At 38.6% G+C, this 21480-nt stretch overlaps 3 protein-coding genes and 1 non-coding gene across 5 annotated transcripts; 2 read left to right on the top strand and 2 right to left on the bottom strand.

The window, feature by feature from the left end:
* Positions 1–374: 374 nt before the first annotated feature.
* On the bottom strand, positions 375–1496 carry ACTRT3 (actin related protein T3). The gene has a single exon (XM_053459775.1). The coding sequence runs from the start codon at positions 1494–1496 to the stop codon at positions 375–377; it is 1122 nt and encodes a 373-aa protein (XP_053315750.1).
* A 457-nt stretch (positions 1497–1953) lies between these two features.
* Positions 1954–2026, top strand: TRNAV-AAC (transfer RNA valine (anticodon AAC)). Its single transcript has one exon. It is a non-coding gene; the product is annotated as a tRNA-Val (tRNA).
* Positions 2027–2311: 285 nt separating this feature from the next.
* MYNN (myoneurin) lies at positions 2312–13024 on the top strand. 2 transcript variants are annotated; one of them, XM_053460895.1, is made up of 8 exons: positions 2312–2364; positions 3921–4208; positions 5134–5900; positions 6987–7146; positions 8141–8319; positions 9483–9566; positions 12123–12209; positions 12442–13024. In XM_053460895.1, the coding sequence occupies exons 2-8, from the start codon at positions 3946–3948 to the stop codon at positions 12696–12698; spliced, it is 1797 nt and encodes a 598-aa protein (XP_053316870.1). In that variant the 5' UTR covers positions 2312–2364; positions 3921–3945; the 3' UTR covers positions 12699–13024. The 2 variants fall into 2 exon arrangements, with proteins under 2 accessions (XP_053316870.1, XP_053316871.1); XM_053460896.1 differs by lacking the exon at positions 9483–9566.
* Positions 13025–15033: 2009 nt separating this feature from the next.
* On the bottom strand, positions 15034–21370 carry LRRC34 (leucine rich repeat containing 34). Its single transcript, XM_053459915.1, has 10 exons — positions 21267–21370; positions 19528–19646; positions 19075–19139; positions 18831–18914; positions 18446–18574; positions 17961–18056; positions 17688–17842; positions 16481–16636; positions 15824–15950; positions 15034–15506 (listed from the first exon to the last, which is right to left on the bottom strand). The coding sequence occupies exons 1-10, from the start codon at positions 21368–21370 to the stop codon at positions 15315–15317; spliced, it is 1227 nt and encodes a 408-aa protein (XP_053315890.1). The 3' UTR covers positions 15034–15314.
* Positions 21371–21480: the final 110 nt, after the last annotated feature.

The raw sequence follows: 21480 nt of genomic DNA, 5'->3' as shown, positions 1-21480 counted from the left end.
AGCTAAAGAATGTTAGTTGGCGTTATATACGCCGGGAAGGCACGGGGTGTATATTTGGTGAAACAATTATAATTATAAATGTCACGTAATGCATGTGAAATTTACTGTTATAAAACTGGAAATTATGCTATACCTAGTCCCAACACGTAAACATCTGCATAATAGAACTTGTTTCAGCAGAAGACCAACATTTTCTTCATAATTTGTGATCTATGTTTATGAGTGATACCAAAAGTAAAATAATATAATATTTTCTGCTCTTGACCTCAACCCCGGTCCAAAGAATACTTGCATTAATGAAGACAAGCTTTTTGCAGTGTGTTAATGCATCGTTTATTCGCCTAGTGCCTGGTTTGCCGGGTTAGGCCATCCCCTTAGAAGCATTTTCGGTGGACAATATTTGGCCCTACTTCTTTGAACTCCTCTTGCGTGATCCACAATTGCTGAAAGCCAGGGAGAGAGGATAGTATGGAGCCTCCCATCCATGCTGAGAGCATTCTTTCAGGTGGAGTAAAGACTTTCACTTCAGAGTCTTCCGGAACAAGATTTATCAATTCCTTGGCCATACGTTCACCTATTCCTGAAAATAGACTGGATCCTCCTGACAGCATCACGTTGCAGTAAAGGGAATTCCTGAGATCAACGTCACACTTCATTATGGTGTTAAAGCACAGTTTATGGATACCACTTGCTTCCATGCCAATGTTAGCTGGTTTAAATAATGTTTCTGGGCATCTGTACCTCTGATTATGAACGGTGACAACTTTTCCATCTGGAAGTGTGTATTCTTTTTCCACTTCTTCAACTCTCTTTGACATTTCCAAGTCTATGTCAAACGCGACATAGCAGAGCTTTTCTTTGATTTCTTTGACAATTTCTCTTTCTGCTGTGCTAATCAAAGAAATGCCACTTTCGTTTAAAATCCTCATCAAGTAATCTGTTAGGTCTCTTCCTGCTAGGTCGAGTCTTAGCACTGCGTGGGGAAGGCAATAGCCTTGATAGATGGGAACGGTGTGTGTGACACCGTCGCCGATGTCCACCACACACCCAGTTATTCTACCGCAGCAATACAGTGCCAGCGCTGCTTGGATTGCAACATAAATTGCCGGTGCACTGAGTTCCTCTAAAAATATTTCAACCGTCTTTTCTCTGTTGGAAAGTGGGTTGAGAGGTGGCTCTGTAACAAGAACAGGCCGCTCGCATGAGTTAATCTTTAAATCATGATAATAAACGTACTTCCAGATCAGTTCCATGTCTTCCCAAGATGTCACCACGCCGTGTTCCACTGGGTAGCTAATGGACAGAATACCCCTTCTTGCTTGAGCTTCCTCTCCAACATAGAAGTCCTTTTGCCCAGCTCCAATCATGACAGGCTTGGCTTTTGGTCTGCCTATGATGTTTGTATAAACAAACCGCGGTTCTTTTTCTCCTGAAAATCCTATTTTAATAAGGCCAGAGCCATTGTCTAGAATAACTGCAGGGGCATACTCCTCCATCTTCCTTGCTGTAAACTGATGGCATCTAACAATAGGGGCCAGTAGGTTTGTCCAAAGGTGCTATCATTGCTGGGTTTTTGTGAGTATGGAATGATGGTGATGCAATAATAGCACATGTCACAAATCTTTTTGTCAAATCTGCAGTTTGGTGAAAAGTTAACTAATGTGCGGTCTACATATCTACTTACGTGTTAATTTGTTATGGATAAATCTATAAAAAAATCTAAAAAACAAATCCCACTACTTTGTATCAGAAATGTTATTTGATTTCCATGCAGAACTAGGCAAAAAGAAAACAGGATTGACTCATTTGAGTGCTCTTATGTTTGCATGATATGCTCCTAAAAGTGCTAAATGGGGAGGCTTTAATTGTTTTCAGTATAGTTACCGGTCTGGTTAGTAGGTTTTGTTGACACAATCAGTGGTAATCCGAATATTCTTTAAAGTATTCATCGCCGTTTCCGTAGTGTAGTGGTTATCACGTTCGCCTAACACGCGAAAGGTCCCCGGTTCGAAACCGGGCGGAAACACTTTTCCTCTATTTTTTTTAAACAAAAAATAGAGTGTACATCGTATATGAGTGTCCGCTTACCTCAGTTGGTACTTACGAAAGCTAAATATTGACCTTACGCTGCTCACTAATACAACATGATACAGTTTATTAACATAAAGGACTTGCTACACGTATAGCTGTAATCGGGATTCCAGTTGCAGCCACACTGCTTCAAAAGCGCATAACGTAGTTAACGGTGAAGGTGGCGCAGTCCCCTGTGGCACGGAAAGCGTTAACGAGCTGCGGTGACGTCACGCAGCGCGAGTGCAGGCGTACTTTACGTCTGACGCATTGATTCAATGGCTGACTAAAGAGGTGAGTGGAAAGATGGTGTGTGCACGCCAAGACGCCCTCCCCTGGAGTGTGGACATCGTTCTACCGGGTTACTCATAGAACTCAGCGTGTTTCGTTGTATTTGTCTTGAACTGTTCGGAATAATCGAAGCACATTTGAAGAAGGGCGCAAACATCGTCACTGGCTTATTATATTTACCACACACACCGCGGCTCGCTACCCAATGAGCCGGCACTCAGCTATGTATACTGACATGCCTGCATGCATACTAATGCTGCTTGTGCGTATGTTATGAGTACATGGCATTTACATTCATGCCAGGTGAATCCTGCAGGGCGGCCATTGGTGGCACATGCAGTTGTGTGTGGATAATACAACACTTCTAAATATGGGAATGGTATTCAATGGTTTTTATTACCGGAGACTGACTGTCACATGACAATTATGCTTTCCCGGCCCAAAATATGAATGTGACAGAAATGTACTTGATTAAAGGATGAGGAAGAAAGTAAGGCAAACCGTTCCTTTAAAGACCCTTAAAGAGACATTGCAGCCATCATATTCACTTTAATGCATATGGAACCTGAGAAGTCACTTTAAGCTTATGTGGTTTCCCCTTGAAAATGCATTGATGAATTCTGCAGCCCCCAGCTGTTGGCCGTGCAGAAGATGTGTACCGGACACTGGGTTTAGTACCTGCCGGTCATGGGCATGGAGGATCCAATGAGACCCCCCTGTGAGGAAAGTGCTCCCATTGATTTCAGTAGGAGTGCTCTTCCTGACTTCACGCCCTACAGGACCAGTGATAGACGTCATGGGTAAAAAACACATTTAATAAACCTTAAAATGTTTTACATATATGAATATGGTTAAAAAAAAATACATTACACTCTGTACTATGTATGATAGCGCCTTGATGCCGCTGTTCTACTGTAACGATGTTACGCTGTCACACTTGCATTGTACATCTGCGTTTACGATTTTTATTTTTCAATAAAGAGAATTGACTTATATAAAAAAAAAGACATATACCCCCCAAAAAAAACAAACAAATCAACATGTTTGATTTCAGTATGTTTGCCATTAACCATGGTGATGTACAATAATAAGACAACGCCATTATTTGTTTTTCTACAGCAATATAGAGCTGTGTGTGCAAGTAACCAACGTCCTTTTTACAGAATGCTTTCATAGTCGTCAATATGGATGTATAGCGTCAGTGATTCAGTGCAGGCAGCTCAAAGTAGTACTGGATAACATATGCAGACTAAATAACACAAAGAGAGACAAAAAATAAGGTTCGCTTATTTCAACTGAATTGACACAAAAACTGATCAGGTGATAGAAAGGAGAGAGATCCTACAACATGCATTTTGTTTCATATATACCTATATATATATCTATATACATGTATACATAGAAATTAATAGCAGATAAGAACCATTTTCATATTGCGCACCATAGCGTAATTACTAGTTAGTGTGATTCTAACACACTTGATTCGCCAGCATATCAGAATACGAAAGACTCTGTTGCTTTCCTGTGGATATCACAACTCTGTCTGTTTTTTCTTCTAGGCATGGATTTGCAGTTGCTGCCATCATGGCACGTCTCGATCATTGTAGACAGCTATTAGAGAAGTTAAACAAGCAGCGAGAGGCTGGATTTCTTTGTGACTGCACAGTTTTTATTGGCGAATTTCAGTTTAAAGCTCACAGAAATGTGCTGGCTTCCTTTAGTGAATATTTCAGAGTCCTCTTCAAGGATACTTTGGATAATGTTGTCCTGGATCAGAACCAAGTGACAGTGTCTGGGTTTGAAATACTCCTGGACTTTATCTACAGCGGAAACTTACATTTTGATAGGTAAAGTGTGCGTGTGTGTATATATATATATATATATACACACCTATATGTAATAGGTGTTATTGTATTACACTATACATTTAACAGTGTTCAACCCCCCAGTCTTTGTCTCTGCATGGTATAGAAAGAAATTATCTTTTACAATGCATGTGTACATACTTCATGGATGTACAGATATAATGACATTTTTATTTTATGTAGGGTTTTGGTATATTCTTAATTGATAAGGTTATCTATTTAAATACGTTACTACTGGCTCCTGGCATTTTTGAGAATTTTCAAATGAAAATCCAATTAACCCCTTAATGACAAAGCCCGTACATGTACGGGCTCAAAATGCATTGTTTTCAATGGGTTTAGGGACCGCCCATTGTCCTTAAGGGGTTAAAATTGCCCCATTCCTCCATTTAGAAACATGAGGTTTTACTTATGTGTCAACCCTTTTAATAAAATATTATAAAGCGGAAACATTCATTGTAATAATATATATGTGCATTTAGATTTTTATTTACTTCTCGGAGGTACAATAAGTTCAGTCGTAGAGTAAATACAGTACCCAAACATACTTTTGATTTTGCCGTACTGATCTGTGCTATAGTTTTTTAATAGAAGGGAATATAGTTGCAATTTTATAGGCACAGGTCTATGTTTACTTGACTTTTTCTAATATGAAAAGATTGAAATCTCTCCAGTGCCTCCTCGCCTTCCAGAATGTCTGGATGTAAAACACTCTGAGGCTCCCTTACCTCTCAGTGATAACGCATTTGCCAGTCTAGCAAGCTATCAAGTCTAGGTAGAAAGCTAGGTTCAATCAGTGAAACAAATTGTTTGCCTCATTGGTTCCTGGGGAGAAATACCACGACTGCCCTTTAAGGGGATGATATAAGTTTGGATGCCATTTTTTTTTATTTGTTTCTGTCTGCAGTTGCAAGGTAGAGGAAATCTGTCAGGCTGCTGAACATCTCAAAGTGGAGGAGGTCGTCTCTTCATGCAAAATCAAAATTGAATCTGAGGCCAGAGTCAAGCCTGTTGTTATAGATCTTGACCGGAACACCAGTCGACAGTCATCCCTGATACACTGTGTAGATGAAAGTTATATTGATAAAACAGAACGTTCATGTGCACAGCTGGAATGCAAGAAGGTAGTTACAAGAAAAAAGACAAATAGAAGCAAAAGATGGAAAAGGACTGTATCTAATTATCACAAAGTTCAGAAAAAGTCACTCCCGCATCTGGCTCCCATTCCAGTTGTGCCATCTGATCTTGACTTGGATATTAGTATGCCTGACGAGGGAATAGCAGAGCAAGGTACTCAGGACAAAGGTAGCTGCTTGCTAGAGTTGACATCGACTCTAGACTGTGAAATGTACGCACCGCAAGATGTTACTGTACAAACCTTGCATGTGAAGAAGTTAAGGTCGTATCAGGACTGTGCTTTGAAAGAACACCACATGGCTAATATTACAAGCCCCAGAAACATGTGCAAGATGGAGAGATCCGAGAAAGACTTGCATGAAAAGTTCTGCAAGAATAAGCCAGTGTGCAATACCTGTGGTAAGGTGTTCTCCGAAGCCAGCAGCCTAAGGCGACACATGCGCATCCATAAAGGTGTCAAGCCTTATGTGTGCCATCTGTGTGGGAAAGCATTTACTCAGTGTAACCAGCTGAAAACACACGTTCGGACTCACACAGGTAAGAAACCATGTCAGTCTTATCTAAGCTCCATGGAGCACTCAACAGCTGTTTTGGAGATAATTGCGCTGACCATTTCGTTAAGTGACTTAATCTATAGCATCACTTTATGCATTCAGTCTGTGCATGTTGTGGTTAACTATCGGGGATACAGCTGATACAATTGAAAAGGGAGAGCCTCCAGGGGGACCCTGACACCTCATGTAGCCCACTGACTCCTTTGTGCCTACATTTTTGCTTGTCTATATGTATAGCCATGCTGGTAGTTAGGAAGACGGAGGTAACGCGTTAGATGGCAGCACAGGGTCTTCACAGCCCCACGCTGACATCAGACGCATTACCTTATGGGCCCTGCACTACATACCAGGCCTGTGAAAAGCATGAAAGGTATGTGTAGACAGATGATAGGGAGGAATGGCCACAGGATGGATTTTAGCAAATGTGGGTTGACGCTAGAGGGCAGATGGGTATAACACTGACGCTAGAGGCAGAGGGCTATGGACACTGGGGGGAGGGGGTATATATACTGAGAGGAGAAAGAAGGCTGACAGGTATGGACACTGTGGTGGGGAGAAAGGTGGACACTGAAGAGAGGAGGTGCAGATAGTTATAGACGGGGGGGCAGGAAAATTCAAATAGAGGACTGGGAAACAGAAGTGATCTCAAAGATCACCTTACAACGCAGATGGTGGGTCCACAAATTCCTGATGACAGCCCTGGGGGAAAAAACTGAGGAGAGTCAGATGTCAGATGCCAGTTTTGTGGATGCGAGGCAGCATTTGTGTGGTTACATTAGAACAGCACTGAGATTGAGTGAACAACCTGTTTGCACTTGGTTTCACGGTATTTTGTTACAGAAAAATGTTGATGATAATAGACATCTGCACTTCTTGTTTTCCATGCTGTGGGATCTTTGTGGTAACTAATGAAATGAATTGGTTAAATCCACATAAACCTATAGGGATAAAATGATATACTACCCATTTAAACCATTAATTGCGAGCGTCTTGCAAGTACATTACCTATATTTATGCTTTGTGTGGTAACCAATTAATCAATTTCAAACCGGCTGTATTCAATTTTCAGGAGAAAAGCCATATCAGTGCAATCTCTGCGATAAAAGCTTTGCTCAAAAATGCCAGTTGGTTTTTCACAGCCGTATGCATCATGGAGAAGAGAAACCATTTAAATGTGATGTGTGCAATCTGCAGTTTGCAACATCGAGCAACTTAAAGATTCATGTAAGGTAAGCAAAATATTCCAAAGAGCAATAACAAACTGCAACGTTCATTTAGTGATTTGGCTATTGCATGAATAACGTAACTATGCATTATAAAGGGTCAACTAAAATTTAGCTCCCTTTAACGATGGGCTGAACTGCAGTAACTACAGGGGTCGCAGCGGTCACAACGGCCTGTTCCTCTAGGGGGCCAGGGGCTACTCCTACGACCACTTCCGGCTCAGTCCAAGTTGCGAGACAGGAACGTATGGGGGTCATGTTACATGGATGTGTAAGTGTGTGTGAGAGCATGGATGTGTAAGTGTGTGTGTATGTGAGCATGGATGTGTAAGTGTGTTTGTATGTGAGCATGGATGTGTAATTGTGTGTGTGTGTGTGTGAGAGCATGGATGTGTAATTGTGTGTGTATGTGAGCATGGATGTGTAAGTGGGGTGAGATGGAGTGTTTGTTAGAATGTATGTGTGTTAGTGAGTATGAGTAAATGTGTGTAATTTGTGTATGTTTACATGTGTGTTAGATTGTATGTTGGAAGTTACACTCCTGCTGAGCTGTGTTAACTATGTATTATACAGGGTCATCTTGGGCCTAAAAAAACAAAAATAAAACGTTGTTGGCTCTTCATGTAGGATGATGAATTTAAATGTTCAGCTTGCTACCAACTCATGGTTTAGTGAATACAGCTTTTATGACATTTTGACCAATGGTGCCCAACCCAGTCGTGCAGGCACGCTAACAGGACAGTATTTAGTAAATACCACATTCTGTTTCTATATGGAGATAAAACTTCTTTAAAAAAAAAAAAACAAAAAAAAACCTGAACCATTGATGTGCCTTGAAGACTTGGTTGGGAACCCTTGGTTTAGAACGTGTATAATGATTTGCTCTCTCCTGGTGTGAACTGCAGCACCCATGATGCTCTGCCTAACTACTTACCCAACAGAACCATTGATTGTTTTTTTGTTTTGTTTATATCTCAACCATCTCCTTGTTTCTCTCTAGAAAACACAGCGGAGAAAAGCCATATGTCTGTGATAGATGCGGCCAGAGATTTGCACAGGCCAGCACCCTCACTTACCATGTACGTCGACATACCGGAGAGAAGCCGTACGTTTGTGACACATGTGGGAAAGCATTTGCTGTATCAAGTTCTCTTATAACCCATGCAAGGAAGCATTCAGGTATGATAAAGTACATGTTTTCCTCAAACTTTTAAACCATTCATATGTAACGCTGAATAAAGTGTTCAGTGCAATACATATTTGGGGACTCTAAACACCTTAACAATGACTGGCTTGAGTACTGAAGGTAGGGCAAAATGTTTGCCATTTTTGGGGGAAAAAAGGATTGTCATGATACATGTGATGATTCAGGAAGAATAGTTGGTGCCTGTATCATGTTCTCTGCCTGTCTCACTCTGACGCGTGAGTTGGAGAGTCAGAGAAAGTAAAAAAAAACAAAAAACAAAAAAAAAAACATGGGACATGGGACGTGATCTTATGAAGAACATCAGGGGTTCCCTCTAGTTAGGAGAGAGATCCTTGAGGTCCACAAATAGCCAAAGGGGTTGCTAGTCACGGTGTAAAAAAACAATTAAAAACCCTGTACCCCTCCACGTAGAAGAATATTTTTCATGCAAATTATGTATTTCTGTTTAACACGGAGTATGTGTTTTATCTCATAGTTGGTAAGAGAAATGTGTGAAAGACATCAACCATTTATCTGCTCTTTGACAACTTCTATATATTGTGAGCATGGTTTTCAAAGAAATACCTACTTGTCCTGACAAAAAAGCAACATATAGTGTGGGTGGGTACCCTAGATGAGAAATGCTGACACTTCATCCTAAAGGGTTAAATATATAAGCAAAGAAATGAGCTATAGCTCATTGAGCTATAAGGTGATTAATGCTGTGCAGCTAAATTATTTTGTTTTGTACCCTTTATTGAATATGCAGTAGAACAAACACAATTTTAATTGTATTCCATTACAGCCTTTATTAACTAGTCAGGGAATTGTTTTGTGCCTTCAACGTGTTATGCTTAGTGCCCTATAGGTTTAATAGAATGTGAGTCATTATCTGATCCTAAGAGATCCCAGTGTGGTTTTTACCAAGTTCATAATAATAATAGTACGCCATAATAATCAATAATAATAAATAGTACCCTCTTTTGAGCAGCCCTGAAATTAAAAACATGCTAAAAAACAAAGTTTTGCCTGCATTCAATCTGGGACCCCCCCCCCCCAATTCTCTGTGCAGATTTCCACTCACAGTATTAAATACAATTCCGATCGGTTGGCCCTTTTAGTAAATGTAATTATGAGTGGAATCTTTTTGATTCAGGTGAGAAACCATATATTTGTGAGGTTTGTCGAAAGAGCTTCATTTCTTCTGGAGAACTGAATAAACACTTTCGTTCTCATACAGGTAAGTGAAGCTTTTCTACATAATTTGTTGACCAAATTGTGCATCTTTTTTGGTTAAAATTAATTTGTTTCTAAACGACAAGCAATTGGGGGGGGGAGTGATGTCACATCCGTACCTCACATTCTCCCATTTCGTTTTTCCCCATTCTGTTCTAACTTTCTCTAGCCTAAAAGCTGCAGAGCTGGTCAAAATTACAATAACAAATATGTTGTTTCTATAAGCTAAAAGGACTTCATAAGAAATACGTGGCCTAACATTAGCTGTTTGTTGTATAATCCTTCGAAACACTGCTGAGGTGTAGCGATAGTTGCTTCTTTATTTAACCCCTTAAGGACCAGGCTGTTGTTTTGTTATTTTTTAACTTTTTGTACCCTTTGGCACCAAGGCTGTTTTAATACTTTTGCAGTGCTCATGTTAAGATGTCATTTTCTCCTCACTCATTTAGTGTACCCACACAAGTTATATATTGGGTTTTTTTTTCAGGACAAGAAGGGCCTTCTTCAGATATATCAGATCATATATCAGATCATCTAATTTTCTATAAAAAAAATTATAAAATATGATGAAAAATTAAAAAAAAACCTCTTATTTGAAAAATCTTTTACTCAAAAATTATAAAATATGATGAAAAATTTTAAAAAAAACCTCTTATTTGAAAAATCTTTTACTCATCCAAAAAAGCTAATGAAAAAACCTGCTAAATAGATACTACTATTTGTCCTGAGTTTAGAAATACCCAATGTTTTTATGTTGTTTTGCTTTTTTTAGCAAGTTTTTGGCCAATAAGTACAAGTAGCGTTTTGCTATTTCAAGACCAATTTTTTCCCAAATCTGGTCGTTCTGCCCCATGTGCTATTTCTGGTATCTTTAAAGCCGGCCAATGCAATTTATCCCATCAAACCATATATTTTTGAAACCCAGACACCTCAAGGTATTTCAATTGCTGCTATTTTAACCCTTTCCATGCACTAATTCTACTGCCACCCTTTGTCAGACTTTGTGGTAGTAATTTCTTTTGTGGGTTTTTTATCACAAACATTGTACTTCAGGTATAGATTTACAGATCCTGGTGTATGTCACTGTCAAACAAGACTACAATATGTGTTCAGCAACATCTCCCGAGTGCAGTGATACCCCCATGCATGGGTTTGTCGGGTTGTTTGGGAGGTAAAATGCCACATTTAAGAAGTGCGCATTTTTTAACTTGGAGCTTTGACATCTGGTCCTGCAGCCCCCATGTCCTAATAGGGCCATCTTTAACCCCTTCATTCCCCTATAGACGTACCGGGACCTCCAAAAAACGCCCACTAAGAAACCCCTATGGACGTCCCGGTACGTCCAGCCCTTCGTGCAGCGTCAGGGACACATCCCTGCCGCTGCACGGGAGACCAGGCTGTCATTGGGCGTTAAGGGGTTAAAGTTAGGTGGAGAATGCTTAGAATAAATAGCACACAGTAGCAAGAAAAGGTTAGTGAACCCTTTGGAATTACCTGATTTTCTGCATTAATTCTTCATAAAATGTGATCTGATCTACATATAAGTCACAAGTATAGATAAACACAACATGCTTAAGCTAATAATACACAAACAATGATAATGTTTTGTGTCTTTTTTGAAGACCCTCATTAAACATTCACAGTACTGGTGGAAAAAGTAAGTAAACCCTTGGATTTAATAACTGGTTGAAGATCCTTTGGCAGCATTAACGTCAAACAAGCGGTTCCGGCAGCTGCAAATCTGCTGAACGTTCAGGAGGAATTTTAGACCATTCTTCCTTACGGAACTGCTTAAGATCAGCCATAATCGAAGGATGTCTTGGGCATCTCTAAAGGTTTAGGTTTAAAGTCTGGGGTTTGATTGGGCCACTCTAAATGCATAAAGGCATGGTGTCCCTGGCAGCAAAGCATTGTACTCTTGGCTGGGCGCCCACTTCTAGGGAGAATAGCCACAGTGCTAAATTGTCTCCATTTACAAACAATTTGTCTAACTGACGACTGATGAATATGTAAACTCTGTGATTATTTTGTAACCCTTTCCAGCTTCATGGAAAGCAACAATTCTTGATTGTAGGCCTTCTGAGATTTTTTTTTGTGGGTCATGGTTTACATCAGCAGATGCTTCTTAGGAATAGCAAACTGAAATTGTTTGAGTATTTCCAAAGCAAACCTCCAATCCCATTTCATTGATTAGACTCCGGGTTTGCTAACTCCTGACTCCAATTAGCTTTTCCTGAAGTGATTAGATTGTTTGTTGTTGTACATGAAGATCGTAATATATTTTATACAAATTTATACATAAATGCTGGTAATTCCAAAGGATTTACTTATCTTTTCTTATCACTGTAGTTCGTTCATTGTTTGTTATTTTCTTGGGGAGTTTTGGCTGCCCCCAAAGCACTAGCACAGGTTATTTAGAGTATATGCAACTGCGGCTTCACTACATACACTCAGATAGCAAGCGAACAGCTGGTCCGTTAATACAATGCATGAAGTAATGTATGACTTATTGAAGTGAAATTTTTTTATTTTTGATTTGATCTTAATACTCTACTTCCAGGAGAAAGACCATTTGTCTGTGAATTATGTGGAAATTCATACACCGATGTGAAAAATTTGAAAAAACACAAGTTGAAAATGCATTGTGGTGAGCCTTTTTTCTCTCTGTAGTATAAACCAAGTAAAATTAGTTTTCATGTGTAACATTTTCACGTGTAACTGTGTGTGTGTATATGTATATCTATGTACATTTGTACCAATAATGTGTTTCATATTGCCTTTTTATAATGGTTTAAATTTCCAGACGTAAAAAATAAAAATAAAAATGCTGTCTCCCTTTGGTTGTAAAGGAGTTAATAGAATACACTAATTTATTGTAGGAACTAGAGAAGAAGAGGAGACAGAAGTCTTGGATACCCCAGTTGATGATGATCCTTCAAGAAAAAGCCTGTTACAAGACAATATTGATCTGAAACCATCAGAGTTGTTCTTACCACTAACCCTTCACATTGCTCCTGAAGATCAGCAGGTGTTGCTACCAGTATCAGACAGCCAAAGTCTTTCTTCAGAGACTCTGCTGAGGGCAACAGCCAATTACTCAGAACCACAATTTATTTTTTTACAACAGATGTACTGAAACATTTGCAGAAGAGTTATATCTAGAATCATAAAGGTACCCTAAAAGGTTCACTTACAATTTGGGGAGTGTTTTTCCATTTGAGGTATAGTAAGCTCATGGGTGTGTTAAGTGAGTGTAGGTTGCAGTGATATGTTGAATGAAAGTTTTCAAATAACCCTTTTTAAAAATTAATTTTTAGGATGTTTCATAAAGGCAGTCTTACTGGTGCCCATAACAGTAAATGAATTAAACAAGTTATAGACTACTGAGTTATCAATTTGCTGTAATTTTTAGGATAGCATTTCATACCCCCAAAGCTATTTAGGTTAATAAGCAGTTTTGATTCTTAACACACACTCACCCCTATTTCCATGTTAAGTGTACACTATTGACCAAAAGTATATGGAGCTCTGACCATCCCATTTCAAAACCATGGGCACTAATGTGGAGTTGCTCCCCACTTTGCAGCTTTAACAGCCTCCAAAATCTTGTGGAACACCTTCTCATAAGAGTGGACAGTGTGTGTGGGAATTTTGGCCTATTCAGCCAAAAAACATTTGTGAGGTCAGGCACTGATGTTGGACGAGAAGGCCTGGCTCACAATTCATGTTCCAGTTCATCCAAAAGGTGTTCAGTGTGATTAAGATGTGGTCTATGTGCTGGCCACGTGAGTTCCCCGGCTCAAACGTCTTTATGGACCGTGCTTTGTGCACTGGGGCAAAGTCATGCTCAATGGTTTTCTGGAGGCAGAGTGGCATATAGGGAGTTAAAAGGCATATCATATTTTTTTCTCAATCATAGTTTTTATTAAATATGAAAAAATATATTTAGGCATTTTCTTTTTTTCCTAAATTAATATTCACATTTTGGGGGGTTGTCTTATAATTGAGCAAATACGGTACTTAAAATCTGCTGTTTAACCGTGGCGCAGAAAGTCCCCTGGTCATAACGTTGCTGGTATGCAAATCAATAGATTCCCCTTCTTGAAAATATTTATTCATGACACTAATTTACATTGTGGCTGCGTTATATGTAATTTTAATGAATTTATTATCAAAATGCATTTGAGTCATCTCATCCTTTCTCCCCTGAGTTCTTTATTTAAATGCATCTCTTTGTAATAATCTTTCCCAATGAATGTTATGTGCCTCTCCTTCCTATCAGGATGACAACCTGTGAAAATTAAGTTATTCTTAGTGCCTTATAGCTTTCATTCAGGTTGGGGTAGAGGTCACCACCATTTTCATAGAGGACTGCAGGTGGCATTATTGTCTCTCTAAATAGACATTTTGTTTTATCATGGATTAACGCCTTGTTCACAGTGTAATATTTTGGATTTTAATCAAAAATAGTATCTTGCATTTTACGTGCATTTTTTACTGTTTTGGAAACAATGTGCAATAATTTACGTGTTAAACTCACAACACATAATGGCTATAACCATTTTTACATTAGAAAAGTAGCCAATTGCAATTCAAGGTTTTGGATATATTAGATGGGCATTATGTCTGAGTTGGTGCATTTTTATTGTTTTAAATAAAAGTGCTTTTTATTTTCATCTTGTGTAACGTTTGTGTGATTTTACATCATAAACTGATTAAACGATACTGTAACTGTCCCTTTATTGTACTTTGTTGTAGACCTATAGATAGAAGGAAGCACTGGGCGGATTAACCCAGGACCATTTCTCATTTAGTAGACTGTGATGACATGGGACCATTTCTGACCAATCACGTACGTCATTGGTCCTCTGGGGATATCATTCAAGGTCACGTTCAAGGTTCTATTTACTACTATCTGAGACATTTCACTAGAATGAAGAGGTTGACCCAGTTCTCAGATGTACCTCTTAATACCTATTTTGTGGCCATGTTAGTCTGCATTCTGCAGGGTGGGGACTGGCAAGACTCTAAACAAGCGAAAATAGCTGATCTGCCGCCCTTAGCAGGGCCCTGGAATGCATAAGGAAAGGAACGATATTCACTGTTTAAGGAGAGTTGATATTCCACTCATGCTCCTGGAGAAGGTTGCAAATGCCGGAGATCTGAGCAGCAGTTCTGTCAGTGGAGGTTCTGTGGGAAGCGTGACTGACACTGTCCAGAGCACTGCAACTCTGAGCAGATTTTGCTTCTTGTTAAAGATGTAATAGGTATATTATCTATTTTTTCTTTCTCCCCCCTCCATTTTTTCTCTATTTTACCTATTTTACCTAATTTATCTCTCTCTTCTTTTCTTACACACCTCTTTTTATTATCTTGCCTTTTTCCGCTTTTCCCTTTTCTATTTTCTGTCTCTTCATTCCCGTCTCTCTTTTCTCCTTTTATTTATTTTCTTTAAAATGGCACCAGAATTGCTCTGTATATATATCTTCAACTGTGGTTGTCGCTAAATGAATGACAGTTCCTTTAAAACAGCATTGAATCTTCCGTCCGTGTTAAAGACAAGCTGTTACTTACTTTTGCCAGTGATGGATTGCGCTTTTGATGACAAGAGACATAATAACCCTGTATTTATATTGGAAGCACTGGAATGAAAAATATATTTTCAAAATAATTTATTTGATTTAAGTAATACAGTTTTTATCCTAAAGAAACACTACTTGATATCTATCAAATGTCAGCTTCTTAGGTAAATTTAGTACATTGATAATGTAGGAGCAGAATTACAAACTGTGTTATTGTCAGGCCCAAAGCTTGGTGTCCAGTAATAATGCTTCTTGAGTCCATGAAAAAGCTCTGCAAGATAGATATGTCCGTCTACTACATATGGCCGCACATCTGTGGAGGAAGGGCTTAGGCGACCAGTGTAAAGGAGGTCTGAAAATGCCTACAAACAGAAAGTTATAGAGACATCAAACAAAGGGTCTTTATCAGTCTGTTTCCTCCAGATATGGCGAAGGCTAAAATAACAAACGACAACACAATATTTGCTTACTGTGCATACACTAAATGTAGATGATACATTTTCTGCATCACGTTCCTGAATATTATTGAAGGTAAACCAGAAGTACTTCAGCTATGTACACAGGACAGTTACTTGCTTGAGTTCTTCCTCTTGATTTTTTTTGGATATGTGTTTCTATTGTAATCAAAGTGATACGTGTTTAAATAACAATCTGTACTATAACATAAAAAACAACATACCACACATGCTTCCTCGTCCAGTTTATTCCCCCAAACGTAGATGTATTGTAGGCTCTCGTTTGCTTTAATCGAAGCTGCCAAGGCTTTAATTCCTTTTCCTGTGATGTTGTTGCTTACTATTGATAATCTAGAATTAAAAACAGATAAATATAAATACACCAGATGCATCTAGTTTAGGGATTATTTGAGACCTACTCACCTCGAGCTTCATATCATTGTATAGATCCAAAAGAAAATCGGCACCAAGGAGGAGACCAATAACACATATGACCCAGAGCTGGTTCTAGACTCTGGAGCAATAAGCATGCTATGGCATGATTATATGCCGGAGGGGGTAACAGTTACGGACCCTATATATATATATACATGTCTGTATGTGAAGCGTAAGATCACACTTCAGAAAACTACAGGCCAACACGGGGAAGAATGTCAAATTTGTAGAAATGTATCCACAAAACGGAACTGCAGCTACAGTGAATACATTTTATCTTCTCTAGCAAGATAATGATTGGATGGTGAAAGATTAGGCATCTACAGCACCTCACCAGCTAAATTATTAAGATTAAAGTACCTACAAGTATTGCCCCATCAAACATAAATTGGTGTCACTGTCCTAATAATACTTGTTCAGTATGACGTGTTCAGTGGAATACCAACGCTTTAAGGTGTCTGTTGTGCAATCGAAGGGCTTCCCCGAGATAGATTGCTCCGTCGTCTTCCATCCTGTTCGACGTAAGGTCTAAGATTTCCAACGTTGTGTTTGTTTTCAGCAATTCTGCCAAACACGCAACTCCATCACGAGTTATTTTATTGCTGGATGAGTTAAAAATAAACATTTGTAGAATATGCATTATTTAGTGGAACCATAAAACAAGAATAATGTTCTTTTATGTTATTAGTTTGTAAGCAGAAGCACTTCACCCAAAAGTAAATATTTTTAAACAAAATATTAGGGCCAGTAACAGCGGAACATGCTGAGATGATTTAAGCCCTACATATCAAATATCATTTGAAACATGGTACAATCTGCCCATCATAACATTTATTTCAAGTGCACCTGTCATAAAATGTACATGAGTATATTGTTTATCCCTCATGTCCTAATTACATGTGTTTGTTGCTTGTGAACCCTTTTAAGTAAACAAACTGAGACCTGTACCTAAAGGGGTTTATTTGGGAACCTTCTGAGTGTCCCAGTTCACCTCCTTCTGTTTAAAGTGCTGCGCATAGGTGTAGATGTTGCACAAGATTACATACTGCCATAGTTTGAACAGATAAGCTGTGGTCAGGCCTGGACTTGGGTTGGTCGGTGACTATATACAGTCTTATGCTTGCTGATACTACCGCTCAGCAGTAGATCAGGTCCTGCAGTGTGCGGCCACACACAGCATGTGTATAAAAATGTACATCTCCCTGCTAAATGGTGATATTTCAGCTTAAAAGCAGTAAAGTTTAATACACAAAGTGTAAAACTTTTTTCCATTAACTTATTATTAATCTGTTCCAAAAGAACCAGGGGCATAATCCTACTGGAGCAGAGCCTGGCCACATCGTGGAGTTTACCAATACAAATACCTGAGAGTTACTTCTTTTATATACCTGGATTTATAATTTACAAACTACAATAAAAATCCACACATATGAGAAGTTGATGCATGGTCAGAATTTAAAATACAACTGTGCTAATATTTAGAATTTCCGTTGGGACAAGACATGGCTTCTAGAAAGGATCAAGCTTACATAAAGGCCCATGCTGGTCCACTTTGTTTACACAGAATAAGAAACAGCAGTTATGGTTGCGCTGTGTTTTAAGGAGCTATGGATTTTTTGCCTTCTCTTATGGAGCAAAAGGAAGAATTATTACCAGCTGAGATCAAGATACTTCAAAGTGGAGTTTTCATGCAATGCTTCGCAAAGACGTTGAACCCCAAAATCTGTCATCTCGTGTTTACTTAGATGGAGTTCCCGAAGAGTGTTGTTGACTTTCAACATCTTAGCGATATGAATTGTAGTGTCCTCCTTGAAAAAGAAGTATTTTACATTTCTTAAGTCGATAAACTTACAGAGAGGAGAAGAAAATTATAATTTTTGTTTTTAACTTTTTGTGCATGTTTTGAGCTGTATTTTTTAAACATACCTGTAAGGCGTAAAATAAAGGACGATTTAGATTGATTGATTTCACAGATCTGTTGTGCAACAGCACAGTTGAAAATGCTATCAGACTTTCTATACCCTGTAAGAAAATACAACATAATTGATAAAAAAAAGTATATTTAAAGGGACATATCAGCCATTATATGCATATGGTAGTTACATGTCCCTTTTTAAATGAATCACCCCCCTCTTTATAAATGAATAGAGGGATTTATCAGAATCCTCCTATGCATTATCCTCTTCTTCTACTCCCTATCTCCTGCGTGCCAGCATGCAAATGCACCATACTCACTGCCAGCCATCTCCAACGCTGGCTCATGTGAGAGTTAAAAGGGGTATAATGAGACCCCCAAACATGTTTTCAGTAAGTGCTCCCAGCAAATATTTCATGGAATTTAAACTTAAGGCAGAAGTGTCACTGTCGCAATAACTGAGTAGGGGATATACAATTAAAAACGATGTACTTACCAAGTCGCAGTCACCAAGATCCACCTCTTCCAGTGCTGAATTAATTTGCAGCATAGAAGCAAAGAACATTCCTCCTTTGTTTCCAATTTTATTACCAGTCATCCGCAGGCTTTTGAGAGTTTCATTATTCTGTGAAAAAAATCAATACAAATTTCCAAACATAAGCAGACTTAAAATGCTGGAACCGTCCAATAATGGAATCCTTCTCTTGAAGGATCATTGGGAATAAAGGAAAGTTTCATGAAATACCCTTAATATGCATTTTGTGGATGTCAGAGCTGAGAAATATATATCTTAATTACGGGGAGGAACAAAGTGCATCATTTCACCAATAAAAAAGGAAAATGCTAATAAAGCAGACTGAGACTGTTGGGATTTCACTTACATGTAGGGCTCTTGCAATATGTCTTGCACCTTCTGTACCAATGTCATTTCCCATTAGATTTAAACTAAGTAAAGATGATTTGTCCTGGAAATCAGAAAAAAATGATGGTTTTGATACACTCATTTATGGTTTAATACAATATTTTTCTCCGATTGTTTTAATATGTACAGTTTATACTTTTATACAAACTTACATTGATGGGTACTCATGAGGTACAAACTTATACAATAATAATAATGCCTACCTTAAGAAAGTTTGCAATATGGATTGCCCCATTATCTGTTAAATTGTTATATCTAAGGTCAAGATCTGAAAGAAAAAAAGAGTGCCAGTAGATTCTGTTACAAAAGTGACGTGAAATGAAAGCTGACAATATATGAAAAGGACAATAACATTAACAATCTATTAATCTATAGCCGCTCATATAATTTTGGGGATTTGTAAGTGTTATTATAAAATCAAGCGATTTCAAATTATATATATATATATATATATATTGTTAAACTCATAATATTTTGATCATTACATACATGGACTGTATTCATTAATCAGGGAGTTGAGAGAAGAGTTGTACAGCCCGATTTAACCTACCATATGCCTAAAGGGCCAACATGCCTATATAGTGGATATAAACAAACTAGAATGATTTGTTTTGTGAATGGATACTTGGCATAACTAATGTAAATAAAATACCTACCTTTTATAAAACTGTTTTGAGATAAAACTTTAGAAACAACAAGGAAATCTTCATCAGTAACTCTTTCCACTTTGACCAGACGGTTATTTCCACAGATCTTTAAAGTGATGGCATGCTGTCTACAGAGAGGCAAAAAAAACTATCTAATAAGGAACTGCAGGATTCTTACAGCGATAGTATACATGTCTTTGCTCTGTTTTTTATGCTTTAAAAATCATTACCTAAATACATCTGGAGCTGCCGCATTGTAATAAAGTGGTTTCTTTTTCAAGATAAAATCTGGTGGAGTGACTTAATACCGTAAATTAAATTTGCATTATGTAGGGCCATTTCAGTGCTTAATAATTCTGCGAACTCATTACTGAATATGCCCCAAAGTATAAACACTGTGGGCAATAAGGTATACAGGCGTGGGAATTTTTGCATACTCATGACCTATGGCTGTTTTACCGAGAGAGTGGTAGATAAGTGGAACAGCCCCCAGCACAAGTGGTAGATGATAACAATGTAAGGGAATTTAAACATCTATGGGATAGGCATATAAGTCTCCTTGAAAAGGTTTGAGTCTTTAAAGCTGGGAAAAATCAGGCAGACTAGATGGGTCAAATGGTTCTTAACTGCCGTCAAATGTTTCTTTCCTGTTTGAAGGTGTCCCTGAGAAAGGTCCTATATAAACACCTTTACTGTAGTTTCTCTAAGTATTATGGTGACTTTTACCGTGGCAGTGATCAGAAATCATTGTGAGCTCCTAGAAAAGAGGGACATCAGACAGGGCGAAAATAGAGTCCACAGGGCCCGGTGGGAGAATTGCCCCAGGCCCCCACAACTTCATGAAGCAACATTTCCCCCAATGCCCCAAACAGCTTGTTAGTGCCACCTCTGCCCCCAAGCAGCTTATCAGTGCCATATTAACCTCTAAACAGCCTGCCAGTGCCATATTTGCCCTCAGCTTGTCAGTGCCCCCAAGCAGCTGGTCTGTGCCATCATTGCCCTCAAAAAGCCTGTCTGTGCCTTCTTGCAACATATAATCTGGAACATATATGTAAACACACTTACACAAATGTTCACATGCTAAAACACATACACATGCCTACACATGTACTTACTCATCCTCACTAACACACATGTATACACTAATTCTTACACACACTCCCTCTCGCACCACTTATATATACACATTCATGCTTACACACAAACACAAAACATACAGATCCATGCTAACACGCAAACACACAATCATGCTAACACACATACCATCTCACACCACTTACACATACATGCTCACACACAAAAACTTACACATACTGATCTATGCTCACATACACTTACACATACACACCATTGCTAACACTTAGACATTCATGCTCAAACGCTTTCACATATTCATCTTAACACACACATTCATGCTCACATACATGTATTCATACACATTCATGTTCACATACATACATACATACTAGTAGCTCTGACTAGTAGGTTCTAAATCTCAGGTTTATGGAACAAACCATCAGATGTTACCGAATCCTAATTCCTAAATGTCAGCCAGCTTCTGGATAGCCAAAGGCTGACTGAGAACTGTATGAGTGGAAGCTCACCAGGAGCTAACCTGAAGTAGGGAGCTTATGGGTGTATAGTATACAAATTGCACTTGTGCATTTGGACAGCTGAAATATGCATGCTAGTTTTCATGATGTGTAGTCTGACAATGTGCTCTGACATATTGACGGTAACATACTTACTCAGAAAGTTGTACTTGTAGGAACATTTCGGCTATGAATGCGTTTACTGGATGGTTATACTCAGTGCAAGCCTCCAGGTACTGCTGCTTCAGGTTTAGTGACATGGCTGGAAAGTTTAATACGGATAGTTAACCCTTCCTTCATGACATTGTCAAGTTACAAGTATGGTCACTATGATCATTGTTATATATAGGTGGCTGCACTTATACATGTT

This window comes from Spea bombifrons, chromosome 3, assembly GCF_027358695.1.
Source record: "Spea bombifrons isolate aSpeBom1 chromosome 3, aSpeBom1.2.pri, whole genome shotgun sequence".
NCBI classification, from domain to species: Eukaryota; Metazoa; Chordata; class Amphibia; order Anura; family Pelobatidae; genus Spea; species Spea bombifrons.
This window is presented reverse-complemented; position numbering and strand designations above follow the sequence as displayed.

What these genes read in the sequence shown, in the direction of transcription:
- ACTRT3 (XM_053459775.1), bottom strand. Translation starts at nt 1,496, where the DNA reads ATGGAGGAGTATGCCCCTGCAGTTATTCTAGACAATGGCTCTGGCCTT.
- LRRC34 (XM_053459915.1), bottom strand. Translation starts at nt 21,370, where the DNA reads ATGTCACTAAACCTGAAGCAGCAGTACCTGGAGGCTTGCACTGAGTAT. An exon ending in ATATTGCAAGAGCCCTACAT is followed by an intron (nt 18,575 to 18,830) that starts GTAAGTGAAATC and finishes TTTTTTTCACAG; the next exon opens with AATAATGAAACTCTCAAAAG. An exon ending in TGGACGAGGAAGCATGTGTG is followed by an intron (nt 15,507 to 15,823) that starts GTATGTTGTTTT and finishes TTCTGTTTGTAG; the next exon opens with GCATTTTCAGACCTCCTTTA.
- MYNN (XM_053460895.1), top strand. Translation starts at nt 3,946, where the DNA reads ATGGCACGTCTCGATCATTGTAGACAGCTATTAGAGAAGTTAAACAAG. An exon ending in GGAAACTTACATTTTGATAG is followed by an intron (nt 4,209 to 5,133) that starts GTAAAGTGTGCG and finishes TTCTGTCTGCAG; the next exon opens with TTGCAAGGTAGAGGAAATCT. An exon ending in AACTTAAAGATTCATGTAAG is followed by an intron (nt 7,147 to 8,140) that starts GTAAGCAAAATA and finishes GTTTCTCTCTAG; the next exon opens with AAAACACAGCGGAGAAAAGC.